The 22,541-nt window shown below is 50.9% G+C and overlaps 1 protein-coding gene across 2 annotated transcripts; it reads left to right on the forward strand.

Moving 5' to 3' along the window:
• The first annotated feature begins 482 nt into the window (after positions 1 to 482).
• On the forward strand, positions 483 to 22,327 carry TPM4 (tropomyosin 4). Of its 2 annotated transcripts, XM_082651169.1 has the most exons (9): positions 483 to 632; positions 5,644 to 5,769; positions 10,056 to 10,189; positions 12,812 to 12,929; positions 13,497 to 13,567; positions 14,714 to 14,789; positions 16,573 to 16,635; positions 16,722 to 16,791; positions 20,892 to 22,327. In XM_082651169.1, exons 1-9 carry the CDS (start codon positions 519 to 521, stop codon positions 20,972 to 20,974), a joined length of 855 nt encoding a protein of 284 aa, XP_082507295.1. In that variant the 5' UTR covers positions 483 to 518; the 3' UTR covers positions 20,975 to 22,327. The 2 variants fall into 2 exon arrangements, with proteins under 2 accessions (XP_082507295.1, XP_082507294.1); XM_082651168.1 differs by lacking the exons at positions 483 to 632; positions 5,644 to 5,769 and adding an exon at positions 6,044 to 6,303.
• The last annotated feature ends 214 nt before the right edge of the window (positions 22,328 to 22,541 follow it).

The following is a 22,541-nucleotide window of genomic DNA, read 5'->3' on the forward strand; positions in this document are numbered from 1 at the left end:
AGGGGTGGTAGCAGATGGGATGGGGTCCTGACCCCCCAATACCTGGAGGGACCCAGAGGGGAGAAGGGAGGACAGGAGCCCCGTCATCGCACCACACCCCTACTCTGCACCCCCCCACAAGCCCTCTTCAGCCCACCCAAGCACAGATGGGGAAACAGACCAGCCGGCAGGCCGCCCTCATCCTCCTGGGCCGGCGCTCTGCCTGCTCGCGCACGCGGGACCTGTGTCACCAGGTTAAAAACGGAAACGGGTCGGGCCTTTTTTTTTTTTTTTCCTTTGAGAAAATCCTAGATCCAAATAAGGCGAGGGCTGTGGGGAGGCTGGTGAGCTGGCCAAGTCCTCCTGAACAAGCAAGCGAGTGGTGGCTGGCCCAGCCGGCCTGAGCTTGGGCCTCCTCCAAGACTCGCCCCGGAGCAGGGTGGCGCACCCTGGGGAGCCTATAAGGGCCTCTCCACCGCCCTCGCCGCTCACTCGATCCCGCAGCCCTTCCTGCGCTTTCGCCCCCCGACTGCCCAGCCATGGAGGCCATCAAGAAGAAGATGCAGATGCTGAAGCTGGACAAGGAGAACGCCATCGACCGGGCCGAGCAGGCGGAGTCGGATAAGAAAGCTGCTGAGGAGAAGTGCAAGCAGGTGACGGACGTGCCTCTGCTGGGCTGCGCCGGGCAGCCCAGCACCCTCTCTGAGCTGGCGAGCTTCTGGGGCCGACGGTGGGGGTCTGGGAAATCTTGGTACTCGGAGGTTGGGGGAGACACAGGGGGTGATGCTCCGGCTGAGAAAGAGTGCTGCTTCGTCTTCCCTGGAGGGGTCTCTGGGCTGGGAGAGAGGGGGCCAACTGGACCCACTCCCAACAAAGCCAGTGGGAGCAAAGCGAATGAGAGAGAGAGAGAGACTAAGAAAGCGTGTGAGAAAGAGAGGGGTGTTTGTGTGGGCTGGTTGTGTGTGTGCAGATGTGAGGTGTGCGGATGTGTGTTGGGGTGAAGGCATCAGTGTTGGGGGGTATCCTAGAGGGGGTGGTTTGGGGATGCTGTGTGTGTGAAAGGTATTTGTGTGTGTGTGAGTATTTGTGTGTTCACATGTGTTGTGTGTGTGTTTCAGCTCTCTGGAGGGGTGAAGGTGACTAAGAATGTGTGTGCAGAGGGAAGCCTGCGCGTGCAATTGTGGGAAAGTGGGTGTGGAAGAGTATGGCTATGTTTGTGAGTCTGCGTGTGTTGGTGGTATCAGCAGGGGTTTGGGTGTATAAGGGAGAGGCTAGCTGTGTGTGTGCTTGGGCAAAAGTTGACATGACATTAATGGAGTGTGCGGGTGTCAGGGTGAGTGTGTGTGTGTGTGTGTGTGTTAAGGTGACTGTGTATTTGGGCTGGCATGCGTGTGTGTGTGTCAGGGTATGTGTGTGCCTGTTGGGGTATCTGTGTCAGTGTGGGTGACCCAGCGCCCGTGTCAGAGCACACTCAGGTGTGACTGTGCGTGACAGTCCGAGGAGAGTGGCCAAGTGTGGGTGCATGGTGGGGCCGGCTGTGACCGACTGCAGGGGCAGCTGAGTGAGGGGCTGGGGGCTAGGGTGGGTAGAGATTTGAGGGTGAACCTGAGAATCTCAATGTGTCTCTGTGTATCTGGGGAGCCCTTGCTGTGAGCCTGGCAGGGGAAGGCGGGGATACCTGTGGAAGGCAGAGGCCCCAGACCCAGAGCTTTGGGGACAAGGTTCCCGGGAGGCCCAGGCAGCCGGGACACATCAGAGAGCTAATGGAAGTGTCCTGGGCTGGGCCGTCCCAAGGCCGTGGCTTGGGACACAGCAGAAGTCAGTTGTCTGTGTCTGGGTGGCCAGAGCCGCCAGTGAGAGGAGGGAAGGGGGTCCTGAGCCCTCCCACAGTGCCCTGCCCCACACGGCTCATCTGCACCCTTGGGGTCAACTGCCAAGCCCTCAGGAGCAACAGGGTCTCGAATCAACCCCAGGAGGCGCTTAGGACGGTACCACCAAGTGCCCAGCCCTGCCCATCCCAGGCGTCAGGCCAGCTCAGCAGGTAAAAGTGCAGGCTCTGAACTCAGGCTGGCCTTGCTCACAGCTTAGTCACTGAGCACCCTGGAGCAAACACCTTCACCTCTCTGTGCCTCGGTGGCTACCTGTGTGAAATGGGGAAGTGAAAGTGATGCCTTCCTCACCACCATGGGAGGACGAGGGGTGACTAGGCAGGTGGAGCCCTTGGCCTGGGACCCGGCACAGTGTAAGCGCTCAATAAACTCAGGATTCTTTCCCGCCCTGCCCTACCTCCCCTTTGGGCCTCCCCATCCCCCAGTGTCCTGGGGCTGCCCTAGGCGCCTGTGACACATCCGCACAGGACAGCCCCACCCCAGTTCTCCCTGCCATAAACTCTCCTCCTCCCTCCCTGGCAAACACAAACACCCATCCTGGGCTGGCCCTGAGCTGCCGGCTTCCATCCATCATTTAGCCCTTACCAAGAGGGGCTTAGCTAGGAATTCAGAAAAAAAGCAATTCTATGGCTCTAATTTTCACTAAGGTGTGAGTGACTGATAGAGCACACTCTACCAAGGCGCACACAAGTTCAAAAGGGAAGGCTCCTCAAAGCATCCAGCCAGCTGCACGGCCAAGGAGGCAGGGACAGGTTCTCTGGTCTCCAGCTGGATTTTCATTCTGTTCTCTTTTTTTCCACAAAGCTGCCCACTGGGGTGGACTTGTGCTCAAATCCAGGCCGGATCATCTCCTAGCTCTGTAACTCAGGGCACATTGCTGCCCCTCTCTGAGCCCTCAGTGCTCTTATCTGAGAAATGGGGGCAAACAACGCCTTCTGATGGCAGGGCACCCAAGATTCCAGAGGTCCAAAGCAGAAGTCTGAGCCCCATAGCGCAGATGGCCAGTTCTGCCTGGGGCAAAGGCGGGAGATGGTGAAAGACTCAATTTATCTGGACTGCCTTATGCTTCAGGAGGCCAGAGAGCATGGGTCTTAGGCCAGCCTGACCCTCAGGGAACCTGCAGTAAAGTCCCAATTCCAAGCCCTCTCTCTCCAGTATGGAAATGGGACCAGGAGGCCCAGCCTGCCCACATCCTGCCCGCTCCCCTCCCAGGGCAGCGACATCCGCCCCAACTGGCCTTTGACCCCACATCCTGCCTCAGCCCTGCCCAAAGGCCCCATTTGCCGGGACTATGGTACGCAGCCCATGACCCTCCTGGCCAAAGTTTTACAGGCAGGGAAACTAGGCCCCAAGAAGGAAGCAACTTGAGGGAGACCTTGCAGAGTCAGTGCAAGGCTCAGCGCCCCCCCCGCCCCAACCCCGGCAAGGCACCACGCACCCGTACACACTTTGTGTGTGGAATTCGGACAGAGGGAAAGGAACCCGATCTGTGTCCACTTTATTTATTTTTCAGACCCAGCTCCAACCACTGAGGGGTTTGCAGTTGTGTCATTGATTCATTCTGCAAACTTCCCCCAGGGTTCTGTGGCGAACATCAGGCCCAGTCCCATACTGGGTGATGCTGGAGCCCAGACTGACCTCAGCCCCAGGCCTGTCTCGCAAGGAGCCCCAGGCTGGGGGAGACAGAACCAAACACGGAGGGCACCCCCTGCCTCAGGGGTCAGGGTTGGGCGAGAGGGTGGGACAGGGACTGGGGGCCCAGGGCAGCAGTGCAGGCCACCCAGGGGAGGGGGCTGGGTGTGGAGGGTCAGTGGGAGGAGGGCGTGATGGGCAGTGGGCACAGTATAGCCTACCAGTTTTGGAATCAGTCTGACAAGGGTTCCAGTGCCCTATCCGTATGGCGTTGGGCAGGTCCCTTTCTTGTTTAGGGACTCAGTTTACCCTTCTGTGACACGAGGCTTCAGGGGGACGGTATTTGTAATGTGTCTGGCACATTCTAACTGCTTCATAGGACTCTGCCTCCCTTATCACAGTCCCCACTCCTTGTTGTCCAAACTTTGCCAGAAAAAGTCGTCAAAAACAATCTTGACACCCAAATGAGCCCGACGCTGCAGAACCTGCCCTCACTTTTTCATGTTAAAAGAGCGTTGTGCCTGGCACACAGTTGGCACCTAGGAAATGCTCTACCACACAGATCTGGAAGGAAGTCAGGTGGACGCTGGGTCAGGCTGACCTGTCTTTAAGGAAACTGACTCATTTTCTCAGTGAAAGTGGAAGTTCAAAAGCAGTAGCCAGGGCGCTCAGAGACCACCACGTCAAGGCTTCCATTTTGCAGATGAAGAGACTGAGGCCAGAAAAGGGGACGGGGTCATACAGGTGGGATTTGGAGTCAGGCTTCCGGGCTCCTTGCCTAGAGGTCAAGTCAGGGTCGATGGACCCTGTCTTAGGCGGGAGCTGCGGGAGCTGCAGCCACTCTCCTCCTCCTCTGATCTCCCACCCTCTTTTCCATTCCCCAGCTCAGCGGTAGGACACTCAGTAGCCCTGGAAATGGGAGGCTGGGTGGGAGATTGGGATAGCAGCCCTTTTAAGAATTTGCACACATGCACGCGTGCACGCGCGCACACACACACACACACACACAGAACCTGGCACATCTTGCACATTGTCTCAGGCGTGAACATGAGCAAGTTAGGGAGGGATGCAGAAAAGCAGGCCTGTTACGAGGGCCTGTTCAGATGTGGGTTCAAATCCTGTTCTGTGTGATCCGTGGAAAGTCACTCCACCTCTCTGGGCTTCCTGCTGTGAGGAGGAGGAGGATGCAGGGCCCATGGGGGCTGCCTGCCCACGTTGGGAGCATGAACAGGACCAGGGGTCAAACCACCTGAGACATAAAATCAGATCAAAGCCTGATCTGGACTGACCACCCCAGCCTAGAGTTACTGCAGGGGAGGGAGGCGCACAGAGGGAGGGAGGGAGGGTGCTGAGAAAGCTTTCTGAGCTGACCCTTGACTGGTGTGGTGGGGGGTGATGGAGAGGTGAAGGGGTCTGTGGTTTGTATCCCACAGACCTGACCTTCTCAAACTGGGGGTGCCAGGAGGCTGGCAAGACTCTTGGGATAAACAGAAGAGGACTGAAAATGTGGGGAATGCAGGAGACACTTTTATTAAAACGAACACAAGCCAGATTGCAAGAATTTAAGAGATTTAACCTGAGCCTTCCAGGAAAGTGATCTTTAAGGAGTAGCTCTCTTCTAGTAAGCCCCCAAAGTCCAGGAGTGGGGGGCAGGGGCGGGGACTGAGCCTGTCAATCCTTCAGGGTATTTTGTGAGAACCACTCTCTTGGGCAATAGGGAACCATGGCAGGTTCTAGACAGAGGGAGGGTAAACATACTTAGGAAGATCCTCTGCTGACAGTGTTGGGAAGGCTGAGGGTAGAGGGATGGTCCAGGCCCAGAGTATGAGACTCCCCTGAGGAGGCTGCAAAATTGAACGCGTGTTTGTAGGAAACTTGTCGGGACTTGTTTCCCAAAAGCTGTGATCCATTCTGCAAGAGTATTGGGGGACTCCAAAAAAAGATAAGCACAGCTGGTCCCAGGATAAGGAAAGGATGTGAAAGTCATATTAACAGGTATGAGTGGTGCGTTTATTGAGTGGTGCGTAACATTGTTACCCCTGTTTTACAGATGAGGAAACCTGGACTCCTATGAATGCGGGGGACGCCCCTGCGCCGCGGGGACGTGGCCCCCAGGCTGATGCGTCCCCCTATCTGTCCCCAGGTAGAGGAGGAGCTGACGCACCTCCAGAAGAAGCTGAAGGGGACGGAGGATGAGCTGGACAAATACTCCGAGGACCTGAAGGACGCGCAGGAGAAGCTGGAGCTGACAGAGAAGAAAGCCTCCGACGTACGTGCCCAGTAATGGGGGCGCCCGTGGCAGGGCCGGACAGGAGCCCCGGGGCCAGGCGGGCGGGAAGCGCTGGAGGAAGAGGAGGAGGAGGAAGAGGAAGAGGAGAAGGCGGTGCCTCCCGGCGCTTTCTCCAAATAAGTCCCGAAAGAGGGCACTTTCCAGCAGCTGCGGCCAGCGGTGCCGACGTCAGGCCCTCCCCCAGCGGTGCTGACGTCGGCTGCCCGGCCGGGTGACCTCATCGCCCCGACAGCGGCCGGGCCGGGGGCGGGGAGAGGCGGGGGCGGCACTGGCGCAGGCAAAGGCTCTGGGGCCGGGGCGCGGCTGCTGCAGCTCTCGCCGGAGCCGAGCCGAGACGAGCGCCCGCCGCTGCCCGCCGCCCGCTGCGTGCGCCTCCGCGCCATGGCTGGCCTCAACTCCCTGGAGGCGGTGAAACGCAAGATCCAGGCCCTGCAGCAGCAGGCGGATGAGGCGGAGGACCGCGCGCAGGGCCTGCAGCGGGAGCTGGACGGCGAGCGCGAGCGGCGAGAGAAAGTGAGAGCCTGCGCGCCGGCTCCTGCACCCCCGGCTGCGGCGCGCCCTCCTTTCTTCCCTTATCCCGGCGCCGCCCGCTTCCCGCGCTCCCTGCGCGCCCGCCGCTGTCGCCCCCCATCATCGCCCCCATTATCCCACCTTTGCACCCTCGGGCCCCGGCGCTCCCGATCGCGGACCCGCAACCTGGGACCCTCTGCTGAGACCCGTTCCTCCATCGCCATCCTCCTTCCCTAGCCTGGGACGGGGGAGGGGGCGCCGCATCCGGGTCGGGCGGGGCCGGCCGAGCGGGAAATGGGGGGATGGGGCGGAGCGGGGGGGTGTACGCGATCCTGGAGTAGGGAGAGGGGGTAGGGGGCACCCTGCTGCCTTCCGACTCGCCGCTGGCGCCGGGGTCCGGGCGGGGGAGGGCGGGGAGCTGCTGCTCCACCTAGGAGCGGGAAGTGAGCGTGAAAACGTTGAACTTCCATTGTCTAGGGTTGGACAGGCCGAAACCGGGAGTGGAGCTGGGGGCGTCGCACTTTCTCGCCTCTTCCGAGGCTTCCCGGTTCCTGCCGAACTTTCCCAGCTGTTCCCAGGGGCGCGGCGGCGACGTGTCTGCTCCAGACTTGGGGCGGAAGTTCAGTCCCGAGCCGCGGGCCTTTCCCTCCCCAGCTGGTCCCTGTGGGAACGCGGGCCGCGGAACCCGCCTTCCTCTAGAAGACCCTTGGAATGTTAGCATGGGGCCCCCGACCCAAGATCGTTTTGTGTGCGGCCGCTGCAAGTTGCGGGGCTTGAGGCAGATAATGGGGCTGAATGAGGAGGGGGCCTCACCGCCCCCTCTCCGTCCCCTGATTGCCCCTTGGGACGGGACAGGTGGTGGCCACCAGTGGGGCTGGAGAGAGATCTGTATTGGTGTACTTAACTGCTAGGAGCGTGTCTCCATCTACAAAGTAGGGATGACAATAATGCTGACCCCAAGGATAGTTGGGAGGGTCTCAGGAGTAAAAACCTCCCTACATGGCAACTGGCATATAGTACGAGCTCTATTACTGGACTTTTTTCTCCCCTCGTTCTACCCCTAGAGGAGCTCACAGCCTAGTTGGGGGGGGGGCAAGGAGAGTCAGACAAATAAGGCTGATTAACATTGTGGGCGGGGTGTGTCTGCGTACTGTTATGGGAGCATGACAGAAGTAGAGAACCAGTGGGGTAGGCTTCAAAATGGAGGTTGAACAGTCTTATAGAATAAATAAGAGTTTTCCGGGACAAGAGACTGTGCAAAGACTCAGAGGAAAGAAAGTTGGGGGAGAGGGTGGAAGCCCAGGGTCCCTGAAAGCTGGAGTGCTGGGACTCAGGGTGGGTACCCCAAAAGTGGAAAAAGTGCCCAACCAGATGGAGCTGCCATGTGTACTGACAGGTCTGGGGAAGAGCCCCCCAGACTGTTTCTCCGCTGGCCAGAGTCAAAGCATTTAATCCTGTAAGGGCTGCTCTGGCGTGAAGAGGCCTCAGAAACCTGGTGTAAGCCTCCAACAGTAGCCAGTTTGGCCTCTTTCGCACACGTAACCGGCATAACCCTCCCTCTGATCTCATCCCAAGTCATCTCTGGAGGACAATTACTTCTGCTTAAAAATGGCCCTCAGCCGTGAGCCAAGACTCAGGAGCGGGACAGTCCAATATGGGAGGAGAGATGTTTTTGGAAAGTTTCGAACTTCTTAAAAAGTTCACTTTTCAAGGCATGCTTCTCTTGATCAGGAAAGGGGAAAAGCCTTAAGAAGGTTCCTGGGCAAAAGGAATTGAGCCCAGGGGGGAAGGGGGGGGCACTTTTTCAGTCTCTTGTAGAGAAAGCCAAGAGCCGGCGTGTGGCAGACTTCTGGGTCTGCCTCCCAACAGCTGGTTTCGTTTAGATTTTTGTGTGATTAACCGACATCTTCCTGTTCCTTTGCCACATGTATCTAGCAAGCCTCTTTTACCTTATAAGGGAAATCCTTTGTAGCGTGTAGAAGCTTTGATTGCAGGAAGGGGTGGAACCGAAAATGACTAGCAGTGACTAGCAGTTTTTCAAAAATACATATGTATGTATGTGTACATATATGAATGTATCTCAGAACTGTCTCGATTCCAGATGGTTGAAAATGTGCCCAAAGCTTGGTTGTCGGGATTCAGAATCCCCCACGTAAAGAGGCAGTGTTTTTTTTTTTTTTAAGACTACTCATGAATCGAGCACCTCTGCATGATCTAAAACGTCCGTTCCTTGACTACTAACGGGTATGAGGGTTCTTTTCGGGGTGACACAACGTTTGGAATTAGATAATGGTGTTGGTTGCACCATTTTGTGAGCGTCCTAAAAAACACGGGGTTGGGGGGAAGTCAGTTCCTGCCCCAGTTGCTGAAGGAGTTAAGATTCATATCATTTAAAAAGAATAAAAAGCACCCACTCGTTGGAACGAGTGGGTGACATTTCTTAAAATAGTTCATCAGTGGTTTAAATGGATTCCCCAAACTGATGTTGCAGAGGAAGTTGCGATCAAAAACACCTGTGGGAGCTTCTGCTCCCCCTGCCGCTAGGACTCCGGAGCTAAGAAAAGTTTCCTGACTGTGCTTTTCAGCAACTCTGGCCTTATTCTATCACTCCACGGATTTTTACAGCCTTCCCCAATTCGGAGATTCTTGTCTTGTTATGAAGAAGCCAGGGTAGCTTTATATTTCTCCCGTCGGTTGAGCTCCATTTTACCAATTGGCAATATTCCTAAGTGTGTGGCCTCGAAGCCCCTGCAGGACTCAGAGCACAGGTTCGGCGAGGGAAGAACCCTGGGCTGGGGCTCAAGAAGCCGTTCCCTACCAGCTCTGTGACACTGAACCAAACTACTTCGCCTCACTGGATCTCTCAATTTCCCCAGCTGTAAAATGGGTGAGATACGTGAGGATTAAATGAGGTGAAACCGTGGCAGTAAGAACTGCACTTTGTGGGACTTCCCACATGCCAGGTGCAATGCCATACCCTTCCTTTACAGTCCCCACAGAGGCGCGGAGCAAGCAGGCCCTGGGATAGGGAGGCTCAGAGCAAGCCGTGAAACGACCTGCCCAATGCCACGTGGCTATAAACTGGCAGAGCGGGGATTCTGACCCAGCACACTGTGATCCTGGAGTTCTTGCTTTTATGCACGCCACCATATTCCCTTCCTTGTAGGTGAAAACATCTTGAAAAGCCACTAACAACATTCTGACATCTCTCCCATGCCTGTAACCAAGTTTTCTTTCCTTTCCTTTCTTGTATCTTTTTGTCCCAACGTCTCTCAGCCAGGCTTGGTTAAGGACGGCGTTCCAACTGGGCCGCCCCCAGCCTCCCTCCCAACTGTATGGCCAACATGTAACTGAGGCGTCCAGATTCTTGCATTTATCTTGCCATTCAGGTGGCTGGGAGCAGACCTTATGTGACAGGGTGAGCCGGTCACTGGTGGCCTTGCTCTCTAGAAATACCATGGAGAGGCCAGCACCATCCTCTTGGAACATACAGCTTACTTATCTCTCTCTCCTGTATTGACTTGAGAGACTGTCCTATTGTGGTAGATGTTTGCTGACATTTGGGGGAAAGATCATATGGAAAATTCACATTCTCCAGATGAGACAGAGTGTGAATTCCTTATCACCTGGATTCCTGGGTGGGCTTTGGCAGGGGAAGCGGGTTAGCTGGGGGAAGGGCACTGTGTGAGTGGAGGGCTCCTGCTGCTAGCTGACCCGTTTCCTTCTTAACCTGGCTGCACCTCTGACCTCCCTAGGCTGAAGGTGATGTGGCAGCTCTCAATCGACGCATCCAGCTCGTTGAGGAGGAGTTGGACAGGGCTCAGGAACGACTGGCCACAGCCCTGCAGAAGCTGGAGGAGGCAGAAAAGGCTGCAGATGAGAGTGAGAGGTAAGGACGCTTTGAACCCAGTGGCATTAGCGCTTGCTTCTGGGAAACGGGGATCGTGTCGTAGAGCGGACCTGCCAGAGCTGGGGTGAGAGTAAATGAGATCACACAGACCTGCACGTGTGCACATACGTACAAATGCGTATGGTGTGTACGTAGGTGCAACGCCTTGTAAACCATCATGCTGTAGGTAGGGGCATTTGATGTGGTGGCTCCAAAGGAAAACTAACAACAGGCAGAAGAAGGCAAAAAATGGACACATATAAGATTGCAACTGCAACTATCACTGGCAATCAGTTTGCAGAACGCTGCTTCTCACATTCTCCCTGAAAGTCGCTGTGCGTCTCGTCATCAGTGTTCTCAAGACATCAGTTTCCAGGGTGATGTGAGAAGGCGGGGGATGAAAATTTGGAATGGGCCATCTACATAGATGTTCGTAGGCAGTGCTTCAGGCTTTGGGCTACTGGACAGCTGTGTGTCAGGGACATGCACGAACCAGTCCCATTAATATATTTGCCACTGACAGAGCTACGCTGCCTCCAGAAGGGTACTGTGTCCTCCAGAGTGGGCAAGTTCTCTGGCACGCCTTGGCGCAGGCTCTGGAGGACTGAGGGCAGATTGTGTAATTCACAGAAGCAGCTGTCTCTGTGTGGTGGTAAATGGGTTCCTTGTGTGGTTATGGTGTGGGCTGGCCCATTGGTCCTCGTGTATCTGCCACATCTTCACAACAGAATTCTCACCGGACCCATCCACCATAGTTTTCTGGTATATACTCCTCCCAAGGGTTCATTCCCGATTGTACTGTTGTGACCATACCCTGGAGAAGCAGAACCAACCGGGGAATCTTGGAGATTGACTTTTCGAGCTGCCCAAGTGGGAAATTTCTTCCCGTGCAGTGGAATAGTCCTACCCAGGGCACAGATCCCAGTGCAGGCACAGATCTCTGCTTCAGCCACTTAATAGAGGGAGAGGGTGGCCGCTCAGGGCAGTCACAAGGAAGTGTGAAGGATCCAGTCACAAGTTGCTCATGGCTGTGCCTGGGGCCTAGATTAGCTGCTACCGTTGTTCACAGTCAGACCAGCCTGGCCAGATTGTCTCACTTCTGTGACCTCCCCAAGGCAAACCACTAGAGCCTGGGAAAGCCCCTCACTTATTGATATCACGTTACCAGAGGCCTTTGATGGTACCCCTGTTAGACACTGCTGTTTAGGTAGAAAGAATCTTATACTTGGGAGATGGAGAATCTAGATTTAAGTTCTTCCAAAAAGCCACTGCCATTTACTGTGTGGCCTTGGACAAGTCACTTTGATCTCTCCACTGCTGCAGAGGGTTTTCCAAACTTGACGATCTTGAGGACTGGTACAGGCATGGACAGTGTTTTGATAGTCAGCTGAGAATGGTAGTGATAGTCCGAATGCAAGTATTTGTTAGAAGTATATGGTGGGGGTTGGGGTGGTGTGATGAATTGGGAGATTGGGATTGACACACGTACGCTAATATGTATTAAATGGATAACCAATAAGAACCTGCTGTATAAAAAAATTAAATGATTCAAAAATTCAAAAAAAAAGAAAAGAAGCATATGGTCCTCTGCTGTTGGCAGGCACAACACACGTCAATACGTTATCCAGCACTGGCCTCTTCTTTGGAAGTATCTGATCTTACCTTGTCCACCCCAAGCAGTGCAGGCTAGAGTGAGCTCCATTTCATGGTCAAAAGTTGTAGGAGACTTCCAGCCATCCCCAGGACGCTGTCCTTTCCAAAGTGGACTTCAGTTCAGTATCCACTTCAGTTCAGGCCTTCCTCACCCATCACTTTGTGGGTACCTGCCTCTTACCTGGTCTTCCCACTGCAGTCCATCATTCTGGTTTCCACTCACTCCTGCTTTTGAAACCCTCCTGTGGTTCCATGTCCCCTTGGCATAAAACACTTAGTGTGTCATTCAAGCAGCCTATGGTCCAGCCACCCTGACCTCCCTGCCATATTCTTTCATTCCTCTGGGGCTTTCTTGTACAGCCCTGTCTCACTGAAGAATACCTTTCCCCTCCTTGTTCATTTGTGGACTCTTTTCTGGGAAGTGCCTCGTCTCTCTCTCTCTCTCTCTCTCTCTCTCTCTCTCTCTCTCACACACACACACACACACACACACACACACCACTTCACTGCAGCAGAATTCATCATTCCAACAGCCAAGCTGGGCCCAGACCTCCGATCACATCGTGGTAACTGCTGGCGTACAAGTCCCCCTTGTTACTAGTTAGTGAGAGACTCTATAGGATGGGAGTGTGGACTCGAGCCACATCACCAGTTTGAATCCCAGCTCGGCCACTTACTGGCTGTGTAACCTTAAGCAAGTTATTTGCTTAACTGAGTCTCTCTATGCCTCAGTTTCTTCCTCCGTGAAATGGGGATAATGTACCTACTCTGGGGGCGGGGGTTGTGAAGTTTGAGGCACTTAGTGCCTGGCGTTTGGCAAAGATGAAGTGAACGTGAGCAGCTCTACAATTTCCTGTTCGGAGTACGGTTCTTGGTAGATGTCAGAGAAGTGTTTAGATGAGCAGATGCATGGAGGTGTGTGATGAGGCGGTAATGTATGGAAGTAATGATGAGGTTTGCTCCTTGCAGAGGAATGAAGGTGATAGAAAACCGGGCAATGAAAGATGAGGAGAAGATGGAGATTCAGGAGATGCAGCTCAAAGAGGCCAAGCACATTGCTGAGGAGGCTGACCGCAAATACGAGGAGGTGAGTTGGGGTGAGTGGGGCTGGTAGATGGCAGCAGCAGGAAGTGGGGAGGAAATGGATCTGTGATAGGGAGAACCCTGGGGCCGCCTAAAGGAAGTTCTTGGTCAGCTCAGCTGTCCTTCTGTGTCCACATCTGTTTTCCTAAGACAGCCACTTGGCTAGGAAACCATATCTTCCACGACGCCAAAAGTCCTGGGAAATTCTGTGACACTCAGACAAGTGGGGACTTAGACTTAATGGGGAAACCAAGCGATCAGATCCCTTTTTTGTCCTGCAGCTTGGTGTTAGGCTAACATGGGGGATTGTGGTCCCCAGTCGTGGGTCTTCAGGCCATGAAAGCTCAGTTGCTCCTTCTGCCTGCCCTCATGGTCCCATCTCTTCCTTCACTTCCCGGGGCCTGAGGGAGAGAATTTAGGTTTTCTCCGGGACTGTCTGAGTCGGAGAAGCAGCTGAAAGCCCCGCGTTGCAGATGGTCTGGGCGTGGCCTTGCTGTCTGCACGGGGGAGGGCATTGAACTAGATGTGGCTCTTAGGGGTCAGTCTCGGTCGATCCTTCCTGTCTCTGCAGGTAGCTCGTAAGTTGGTCATCCTGGAGGGCGAGCTGGAGAGGGCAGAGGAGCGTGCCGAGGTGTCTGAACTGTGAGTGGCAGAGCAAGGCTGAGTGGCGCCCAGCTCAGCTCCGGGGCGGGGGTGGAGCTGGGAGGGAGCTGGTTGTGTTGGGAATGGATACCGACCAGGGCCTCTGGTCAAGTGGACGGGCATCTGAGACTCATTGCTCAGTGCCTCCTCTTTGCCTCCATGGCTGACAAAGAATGATGGGCAACTGTTTGTTCTTACTGCCCTGGGCAGTGCTGCCCACGTGTTGACTCTTCCCACAAAGGTATTGGGAAAGATGAGTGAGACAGGGAGAGCAGAGAAGCCCAGAAGTCCGTTTTCCCAGAGGGGATCCCTCAGGAGGCTGTGCCTTCTTTTTTTTTTTTTTTTTTGTGGTACACGGGCCTCTCACTGTTGCTGCCTCTCCCGTTGCGGAGCACAGGCTCCGGACGCGCAGGCTCAGCGGCCATGGCTCACGGGCCCAGCCGCTCCGCGGCATGTGAGATCTTCCCAGACCGGGGCACGAACCCGTGTCCCCTGCATGGGCAGGTGGACTCCCAACCACTGCGCCACCAGGGAAGCCCTGTGCCTTCTTAAAGGAACACTGAGGGCAGGGTGCCATGTCAGTGTTTAAATGCCTTGTTCTTGATGTCATTGTTGGATTGGGACACATTCCTGGGGGGAAAGGTGAGAAGGTTGACCGGAATCCCCACAAGCTCCCCACCAGAAAACCAAAATGCCTCCCCCCTCGGACTTGGGTGAGGAATCCAGCTCCCCGGAGCATTCCTGCTGTGCTGAGAGAGATCTGGTTTCGAAAATCCGCTCCAACCTTGCTTCCTGGAGTGTCCGGTGTAAACTCCGATTGCTCCCAGCCCCCATCTCATTCTTAAACACCTTCCAGAGTCAACCACATCAATCATAGATTTCACAAGTCCCTGTTGCCTCAGACTTGGCAGGAGCCCAGGAGTGCTTTACAAACTTTCCAAATACTCCTCGGCCTGCCGCGCCTTTGCCTGGCATGATAGGGTTTTGATAAACACACAGCGCTGTGTCTCAGAAAAAGCCATTAACATTTTTCCCCCCGCATTCCTTCTGGGGGCCCCTGGAAGTGCGATTCCTCCTTTTGAAAACTTCTTTTAGGGAAATTGCCTGATGTAAGATAAGACACAAAAATCCCTTGTCTTTGGGCAGAAAATGTGGTGACCTGGAAGAAGAACTCAAGAATGTCACTAACAACCTGAAGTCGCTAGAGGCTGCATCTGAAAAGGTTGGTGGTTGGCTTGAGCTGGAGGGTGATTTGCTGGACTTTCTTCTTTTCTTCCCCCAACGTACTCAGGAGCGTGCTAGGGTATCAGGGATCTGACCTGTATTTGCTAACAGTAGCTTTGGTGCCCAGCAGCCAGGTTTTTCCCCTACAGAAAGAGGTGTCCAGCAGCTAGATTTCCCCCCTTTTAAGATGGGGTCTTAGCACCATCTTTTATCTCTACCTCCCGGAAGGTGGAGACGGAATGAGACTGGGACCTGGCCAGGCTCCTCTTAGGTAGATCTGAGGATCATCATATAGATACAGAGCCTACAGAGCCTCACTCTCAACTGGATCCCTGGGTTCCTCCAGAAATACTTTCTAGAAGGTCGAGCGGCAGTCAGAGGTGGAATTGGGCTTTATTAGCTGAAACAGTACCCAAAGCAGTCATTACAGGAGAGAGCATTAGGAGCAACGTACACGCTCTTCCATGGCCTTCTTCCCACCCCCCGCCAACCCCTGCATCCTCATCTCTTTCTCATTCTCCCTCCTCCTACTCCCCTCCAGTTGCATTGAACTTCAGTTTCACAAACATTCCATGTGGGTCACCTTCAATACCTTGAACCTGCTGTCCACTCAGCCTGGGGTGGCCTTCCCTTTGCTCTCTGCTTGGCAACCCCCTATTCATCCTTTAGGCCCCTGCATGAGAGGCCCTCCCTGATTGCTCACCTAGGTTAGGTGTTTCTCAGCTGTGTAGCCCCACCTACTTCTTTTCCTATCATGATGGTTGATCACATTTATCATAACTAATTGCATGCCTTCCTTGCTAGATTGTAGGTTTTAAGGACAGGGACTATGTCTTGTTTAGAGCTGTGTCATTAGTCCTAGCGTTGTGCCTGGCGTATATCTCATACTAGGATAGGTGGTGAATAAATGCAGACCACATATGTATGCCAGATGCTGCCCTGGTCACGGGGAGAGATGCTACAGTGATGGTACGGCTTCTGTTCTTGAAGATCTTGAAGTCTAGCTGAGTAGAGGGGTTGATAAAGTAACAAAGTGCAGTGGGGCTTCAACAGAGGGACTTCACAAAGTTGGGAAAGGTGTCACGAGGAGGTGACGTTAGAAAAGACCGTAGAGCGGGATGCTGGCCAGGAGCTCAAATTCCAGAGTCAGGTTCCAGTCACGGCTTGGTCACTTCGTAGCCATGTGACCCTAGACAAATTAGCTAACCTGTCTGTTACTCTTTACTCTTCTGTAAATCGGGATTGATGATATCTAGCAACATAGCAGGCAGTTAATGAAGGTTTGCTACTATTCATCTGAGTCGAGCCCTGAAAGACAAACATAACTTCTGACAGATAGTAATGAGGAATGGAACATTCCATGCTGGGGGGCCCAGTTGTAGTCAAGGGCTGGAGACCAGAGAACACTCAGAATAGGGCTAGGAAGTGGCCAGCACCTTGGGGAAGCTGATGGGAAGTGGGGTTGGAAACATAGGTTAGGCCAGCTGCTGTGGAGGGCCTTGAGTAGCCTATTTCCATGCGGTCATCTGCACCATATTCATCACATGTGTATCCTGAGTTGTCATCTCAGGTCTTGAGATCAATACCATCCCAGAGGGATCTCTCCCGGATTCTCTGAGTTTTGCACACATTTCTTCTGCCTGGGAAGGTGCCTGTCTCCACTTCTTAGGCAGGTTCATAGCTTCAAGCACACACTTTTCTCCGAGGAACAGGGAACATGCATTCTTCTGTGCTTTTTTTCCCTTCCTTTTTTAAAAGCAGTGTTTTGGTCTCTCCCACAGTATTCTGAAAAGGAGGATAAATATGAAGAAGAAATTAAACTTCTGTCTGACAAACTGAAAGAGGTGCGTGTGATTTCCATCCAACTAGTTCAGGTTTCTCCTGCGGCTGGTCTTAAAGCACTCATAGTGACTCCTTTCTTCTGCCCTAGGCTGAGACCCGTGCCGAATTTGCAGAGAGAACAGTTGCAAAACTGGAAAAGACAATTGATGACCTGGAAGGTATGAAATTACCATATAATTATGTTTGCTCTGCCTCCCTCTACACGACACATCCCCAGACAGTTGGGGGGAATCTGGAAAGGCTGATTTGGGCTTCGTCCACTTTAGGATAGCAAAGTGCAGAGTGATGTCACATGTGGAAGTCTGGAGCCCTGGAATGGAACAGTGCAAATCAAATTCAGACTAGGGTCGCCATTTTTCAAGAACTAAAATATTTCTGCTTAATTAGCTCCACATGTGAGTAAAGAGACCCAAATATGGCTGATTCTTTTCAAGTCTTTAGAATTTCCTTTAATTTGCTCATTTCTGACACGCCTTGCATTTTTTAAATGCCTTGCATTTTTACAGAAGCTCTCTCCCAGAGAGTGCAAAGCTTATCACAGTATGAGAAAATGGAAATTTAGAGACCGTGGAGACCTGAATTAAGACTCCAGTCTGCGAGTCTGCTGCCCACATATCCCAGAATTTCTTGAAGAGTTCCATCTTTAAAAAAAATTCTGTCCCATGTTCTTCATGAAATAACCCAGAACTTCCAGAATCTTGGGGTTCAAACGAAATCTCCCAAACTGCCTGTCCCACCCAGAAAGGGTACAGAACTCATTCCTCAGACCATGTGTCCCAATGTTTGATTTAGGAAGTGAGGTTTCCATATAAGGGAAAATGCCCCATTCCAAAGTACAGCCTTTGGACTGGATGACATCATTGAAAGTCAGAAATAACCTGGGGTGGGAGATTGGTGGGGAGAAGCTCTAGCCATTTCTAGTCACCACTCTTTTTAAAGGTTCATTATGGCTAACCCCCTGCAGAACTTCACACCACTTAGAAATCACTCCATAGATCTTTTGCTTTCTCTTTTGTGTTACACAGGACACGACTTTCTCCTAGTTCATGCTTTGTTTTCTCACTTTCTTTTTCTTCCTCTCGTTGCTCATGTGTGGCACTCCATTCCGACCCTCGCGTTCTGTACCCTGTACCTCTTCTTCTGAACTCTCTCCCTGGGGACCTCCGCCCTCTAGACGAGCTATATGCTCAGAAGCTCAAGTACAAAGCTATCAGCGAGGAGTTGGACCATGCTCTCAACGACATGACCTCTCTCTAAGAGGCGGCTGGGGTGCTGCCCTCTGTCCTAGCAATACTGAAGTCTGCCTTCTCACTGTGGTGCCTATACTCCTGTGGGCTTCTAGAAGCTAGAAGCTCCAGTTTCCTGCCTCCTGGTTTGACCTTTCAAGCCTTCTTCTGCTGTGTCTGTGACTGTGTGACAGAAATAAAGACAGGCAGTCCTCACCTTCATGCCCTCTCATTTTCATTTTCTCCACTTGCCGCTTTTGAGCCGTAGCTATGAGGCCCTTGACCATGATTGCAACCAAAAGTGAGTGGTTCAAATGAAGAGCTCGTTTCAAAAAGAAAATTATGGCCACATGATTCTTTTCTGACAATGTAAAAACAAAAGCCAACTTGGCCTGAGCTCTCAAATGTATTAGCTAACTGTATCTGCATGCCAATAGCAGTTTTTCCTTAAATAGAAATTATGTTGAATGGAGACTCATCCAACCTCCTGAGCAGCTTAATAGAGTCAGCAGAACTTGCAAAAACCAGCAGGCTTATCGCTAAAAAGAGGCTACCTTTGGATGGGGCTTCATCTGTGGATTCAAATAGCGGCAATGGCATTTTGGTCTCCTTAGTCCTCCTTTTCTCATGTTTTCTCTGTGAAATACTTGGAGAGTGGTGCCTGGGGTTCCCTATGTCTTCATTGTTCACTGAACACCTCTCCAGTTCCCAGTCCTGGGAGGAAGCTCACCTCTATACCCTGCCCTTAGAAAACAACTATACAAGGAATTAAAGGGCATCCCATTAACAGGGCAAGGGAATGGAAGCTGCTGGAATGCCAAACAAAGGAAGTGAGGTGATTCTTTCCTGAGTTCCAAACGAAGTTGCCTGAGATGCTAACATCTATCTCCCCTCATACTTGAGTTAACTAGAGCCAGGAACCTTGGTTTAGTGACAGCTCATAAAATTTGCGTGTGGGTGTTAAAAGCTCACACCTATGGTGACCAAAAGCTCATCAGTTTTCCCAAGAGAATCCAAATTTTAAATAGTCTGTGTGGCTCTCCCCTGCACCCCACCGCTGCCACCACCTTAAATTGTCCCAGAAACACTGACATTTTGATGTCCAAGCCGTCTTCCAGACTGCCCGTTGAACCTGAAAATGGCATGAAAAGCTCCAGTGAGATCATTAATTTTTGGTCACTATAGCTTGTTATTCCTCATCCAGTAATTTTTTATTTAGGTGGGAACCTCTGTCACAATTCTTTATATTCAGTCCTCCAAAATACATCTTCCCTAAACTACCCATGCCCTTCCACCTCCAACCTTTCTCTGTTCCTAACTGCTGTCCACCCTGAACTTCTGAATAAACCACTCCCCTCACATATTGCTATACATATGCCCCTGGAAAGATTAAACTGTGTAGGGGTAGGTGTTTTTTGTTTTCTCTCTCTGCATACTTGTTCCTGGGATTTTTCCAGCCATACGTAGCCTCCACCCTTTGAAATAACTGCAGCCCTGTCTATCCAGTCAGTCTGCATCACTAAGCACCTAGGTGGAACTTCATTTAGCGATTAGGGCCACGGAGATCTACTTCTACCTGTTGACAGCGTGGGGGCCTGTCCCATTCTCAAGGGCAATTAACACTTTAGGGGAAAGTTAGCCTCAGACCTAATGATAAAGCAGATGCCAGGGAATCCAAGTGGCAAGGTGTGAAGTGAGGTCGAGATTTGGAGTTGGGAAACCTGGGTTTCCATCCCAGCTCTACCATTTTAGCTGTGCAACCCTGAACAAGCTGCTTAGCTTTTTTGCAAAAACAAAAGTGATAGCTCAGTGGTTGAGGATTAAATAAGGTAATGGAGAAATTGGTTCACACATAGTAGGCCCTCAGTTACTTCTGTTAATCCAGACTGGACAGGCCCAAGTAACTGTCCTCTGAGAGAATCCTCCCAGGTCATAGTCACTAGATTAGATTTTTAAAAGTGCCACATCAAATGAAAGGTTCAGTAGCTTTAGTTGAAAGGCTGCCATCTTTTGCAGTCACTTTTATTCTTTCTGAAAATTTCCAAGCTGATCATATCACATTTTATGAGGCACTGTGCTTTCCTCTGGTATTTGAATAAGTCTTGGCCTAGTCCTTATCAGCCATCACTCATTGCAAACCAGTTCTCTCTCATGCTCTGTCATGCACAGCCCTAGATGGCATCTTAGATTTTGGGGTTTTGTTGGGTTTTTTTTTGTTTGTTTGTTTCATCACCTCAATTACTTAATAATGTACCTATAGTCTGGCTTAAATTTCAATCATGTTGCATTTACCTGCAGTTTGACTACACTGCTATGGACACATAGAAACAATAACACAATTATGCGTGGAATTTAAACAGCCATTCCCAGAAGCTCCAAAGGAAAGATGGGTTACAGGATTATCTCTCCCTACCATAAGCTCAAGGATTAATTAACCAGCACTAGGAAGAAAATGTATTAAGTCATCCATATCTTAGACTAAAATCTGTGTAGCATTTCATAAGTTCTGAAGCATTTCTCATTTGTGCCTCATAATAACCCCCATGCCACACAATGGTATTATTATCCCCATTTGATAGATGGGGAAACTGAGACCTAGAAAGGTTAAATGGCTTACTTCATTGGCCCAACTGGGGCTTAAATCCAGGTGTTCTGACTCTAGGATTGCCAGATTTATCATATTAAAATATAGGACACTCAGTTAAATTTGAATATCAGATAGGCAATGAATAAATTTTTAGCATAAGTATATCTCAAGCAACATTTGGGATACACCTGTGTTAAAAAATTTATTCGTTGTTTATCTGAAATTCAAATTTAACGGAGCACCTGTATTTTATTTTGCAACCCTATCCGGCTCCCAAACTTGGCATTTAGTGTCTGCTAGTCCACGGTGTTCTGCTATAATTAAAATGTAGAGTACCTTCTCTGCTCTTTCACTCTGGCAATGTGGAGTTTAGAAACCTTTTTTTTTTTTCCTTTAACAAAGATGCTTATTAATTTATTTTTCCCTCATTCTTAATTCTCACCAGAAAAGCTTGCCCAGGCCAAAGAAGAGAATGTGGGCTTACATCAGACACTGGATCAGACACTAAACGAACTAAACTGTATATAACCAAAACAGAAGAGTCTTGTTCCAAAAGAAACTCCAGAGCTCCGTGTCTTTCTCTTCTCTTGTAAGAAGTTTCTTTTGTTATTGCCTCTTCGCTTTGCTGGAAATGTCAAGCAAATTATGAACACATGACCAAATATTTTGTATCAGAGAAGCTTTGAGCACCAGTTAAATCTATTCCTTCCTTTTTTCAAATGGCACCAGCTTTTTCAGCTCTATTTTTATCCTTAAATTGCATTTATTCCTAAGGTAGGCAGGGTATTTCATATTGAGCATACTCTCTTAAGACTGAGGGCATTTGGTTCCTGGGAGAATAGACAACCTCACACTTTCGAAACACAGATTCCGATATCTAGTCATGGGTCAGTTTAAAAGGCTGAAGAATATTCACCATCGGTCACACTATAGGAGGCCAGGGACCGTCACATTAAAATGGGTGGGGATTTTCCATCCTGAGCAAAAAAGGGGGGTGGGGGTGGGATTACTATGGGAAGTCATAAACCAGAGAGGTTAACCTGATCATCCTGCCTCTTTTCCACCCTCCACCGTGCAGAACAAACATCCTCTGAGCAGTCAGCATGAGAATGCCTGGAAAAGAGTCATAATAATTACCCAGATGTTTTCGGAATAGATGATTGATATGCTCTTCTCCATGCTTCTTTCACTCTAAAGTTGTTCTCTGAGGAGCTAATGTTTTATTCCAATAATGACCCATGCTTATCTGCTCCGATATGAGGCCATCCACTCAGCAGGAATGAATGTTGTAGAATTCAGTCCTATTCAGAGAAGCCGTATCAAAAACACTGCTAGCATCAATAATTAAGACTCTTTTTCTATAAACAAATATTGGGCAGAATGGCGCTCTCTGACATCAAAGTAAAGATGAAAAAGTAAGTGGCCTAACTTCATCTCCTCTATACTCCAGGGACTGGCAAATTGGAGATTTACTTATCTGGAACTTTAATTCCTTCTTCAGGACAAAGTTAATCAAAGACCAAGAAACTCCTGATTAAACTGGATATGGAGTAGTTTGTAGACAGGGCTGCACATTTTGTCTTTGTTAGATTTCTGCTTTCTCAGTTAACATCTCAGAGCTGAAACATTCCACATTCCCCAGCAGTGTGGGAGCCAACTCAAGTTTACAATTCTGACTAAAAATCACCCTGCTTCTAGCTTATCCAAATCCCCTGCCCCTCACTCCTATTTATTAAGCATCACACTACCCAGGAGATACACTAGCAAATTGTGCAACTGAATAAAACCCACACTTTTCATTTAGATTCTTGCAACTGTATCATATGTAATAGTATCACTTTTTCTACATTTTGGTCAAATAAATTTTTACATAAACTACAATTTGTGTGAATTTTAGAGTGTGTGGGGACATAGACAACATTATGGTTTGACAAATGTAAGTGGGAAAGAAAGGAAAGATAACTGTACCAAGAACTCAGCAAATGTTATTTATTTGCTGTCTACCATGACTACCTGATATAAGGATTATGATCTCTATATTACAGGTGAAAGCTCTTTGCCTTAGTAACTCAAAGCTCCTGTCCTTTGTTATCCC

The sequence above is a fragment of the Grampus griseus genome (assembly GCF_964374135.1).
Source record: "Grampus griseus genome assembly, chromosome: 3".
Lineage (NCBI taxonomy): Eukaryota > Metazoa > Chordata > Mammalia > Artiodactyla > Delphinidae > Grampus > Grampus griseus.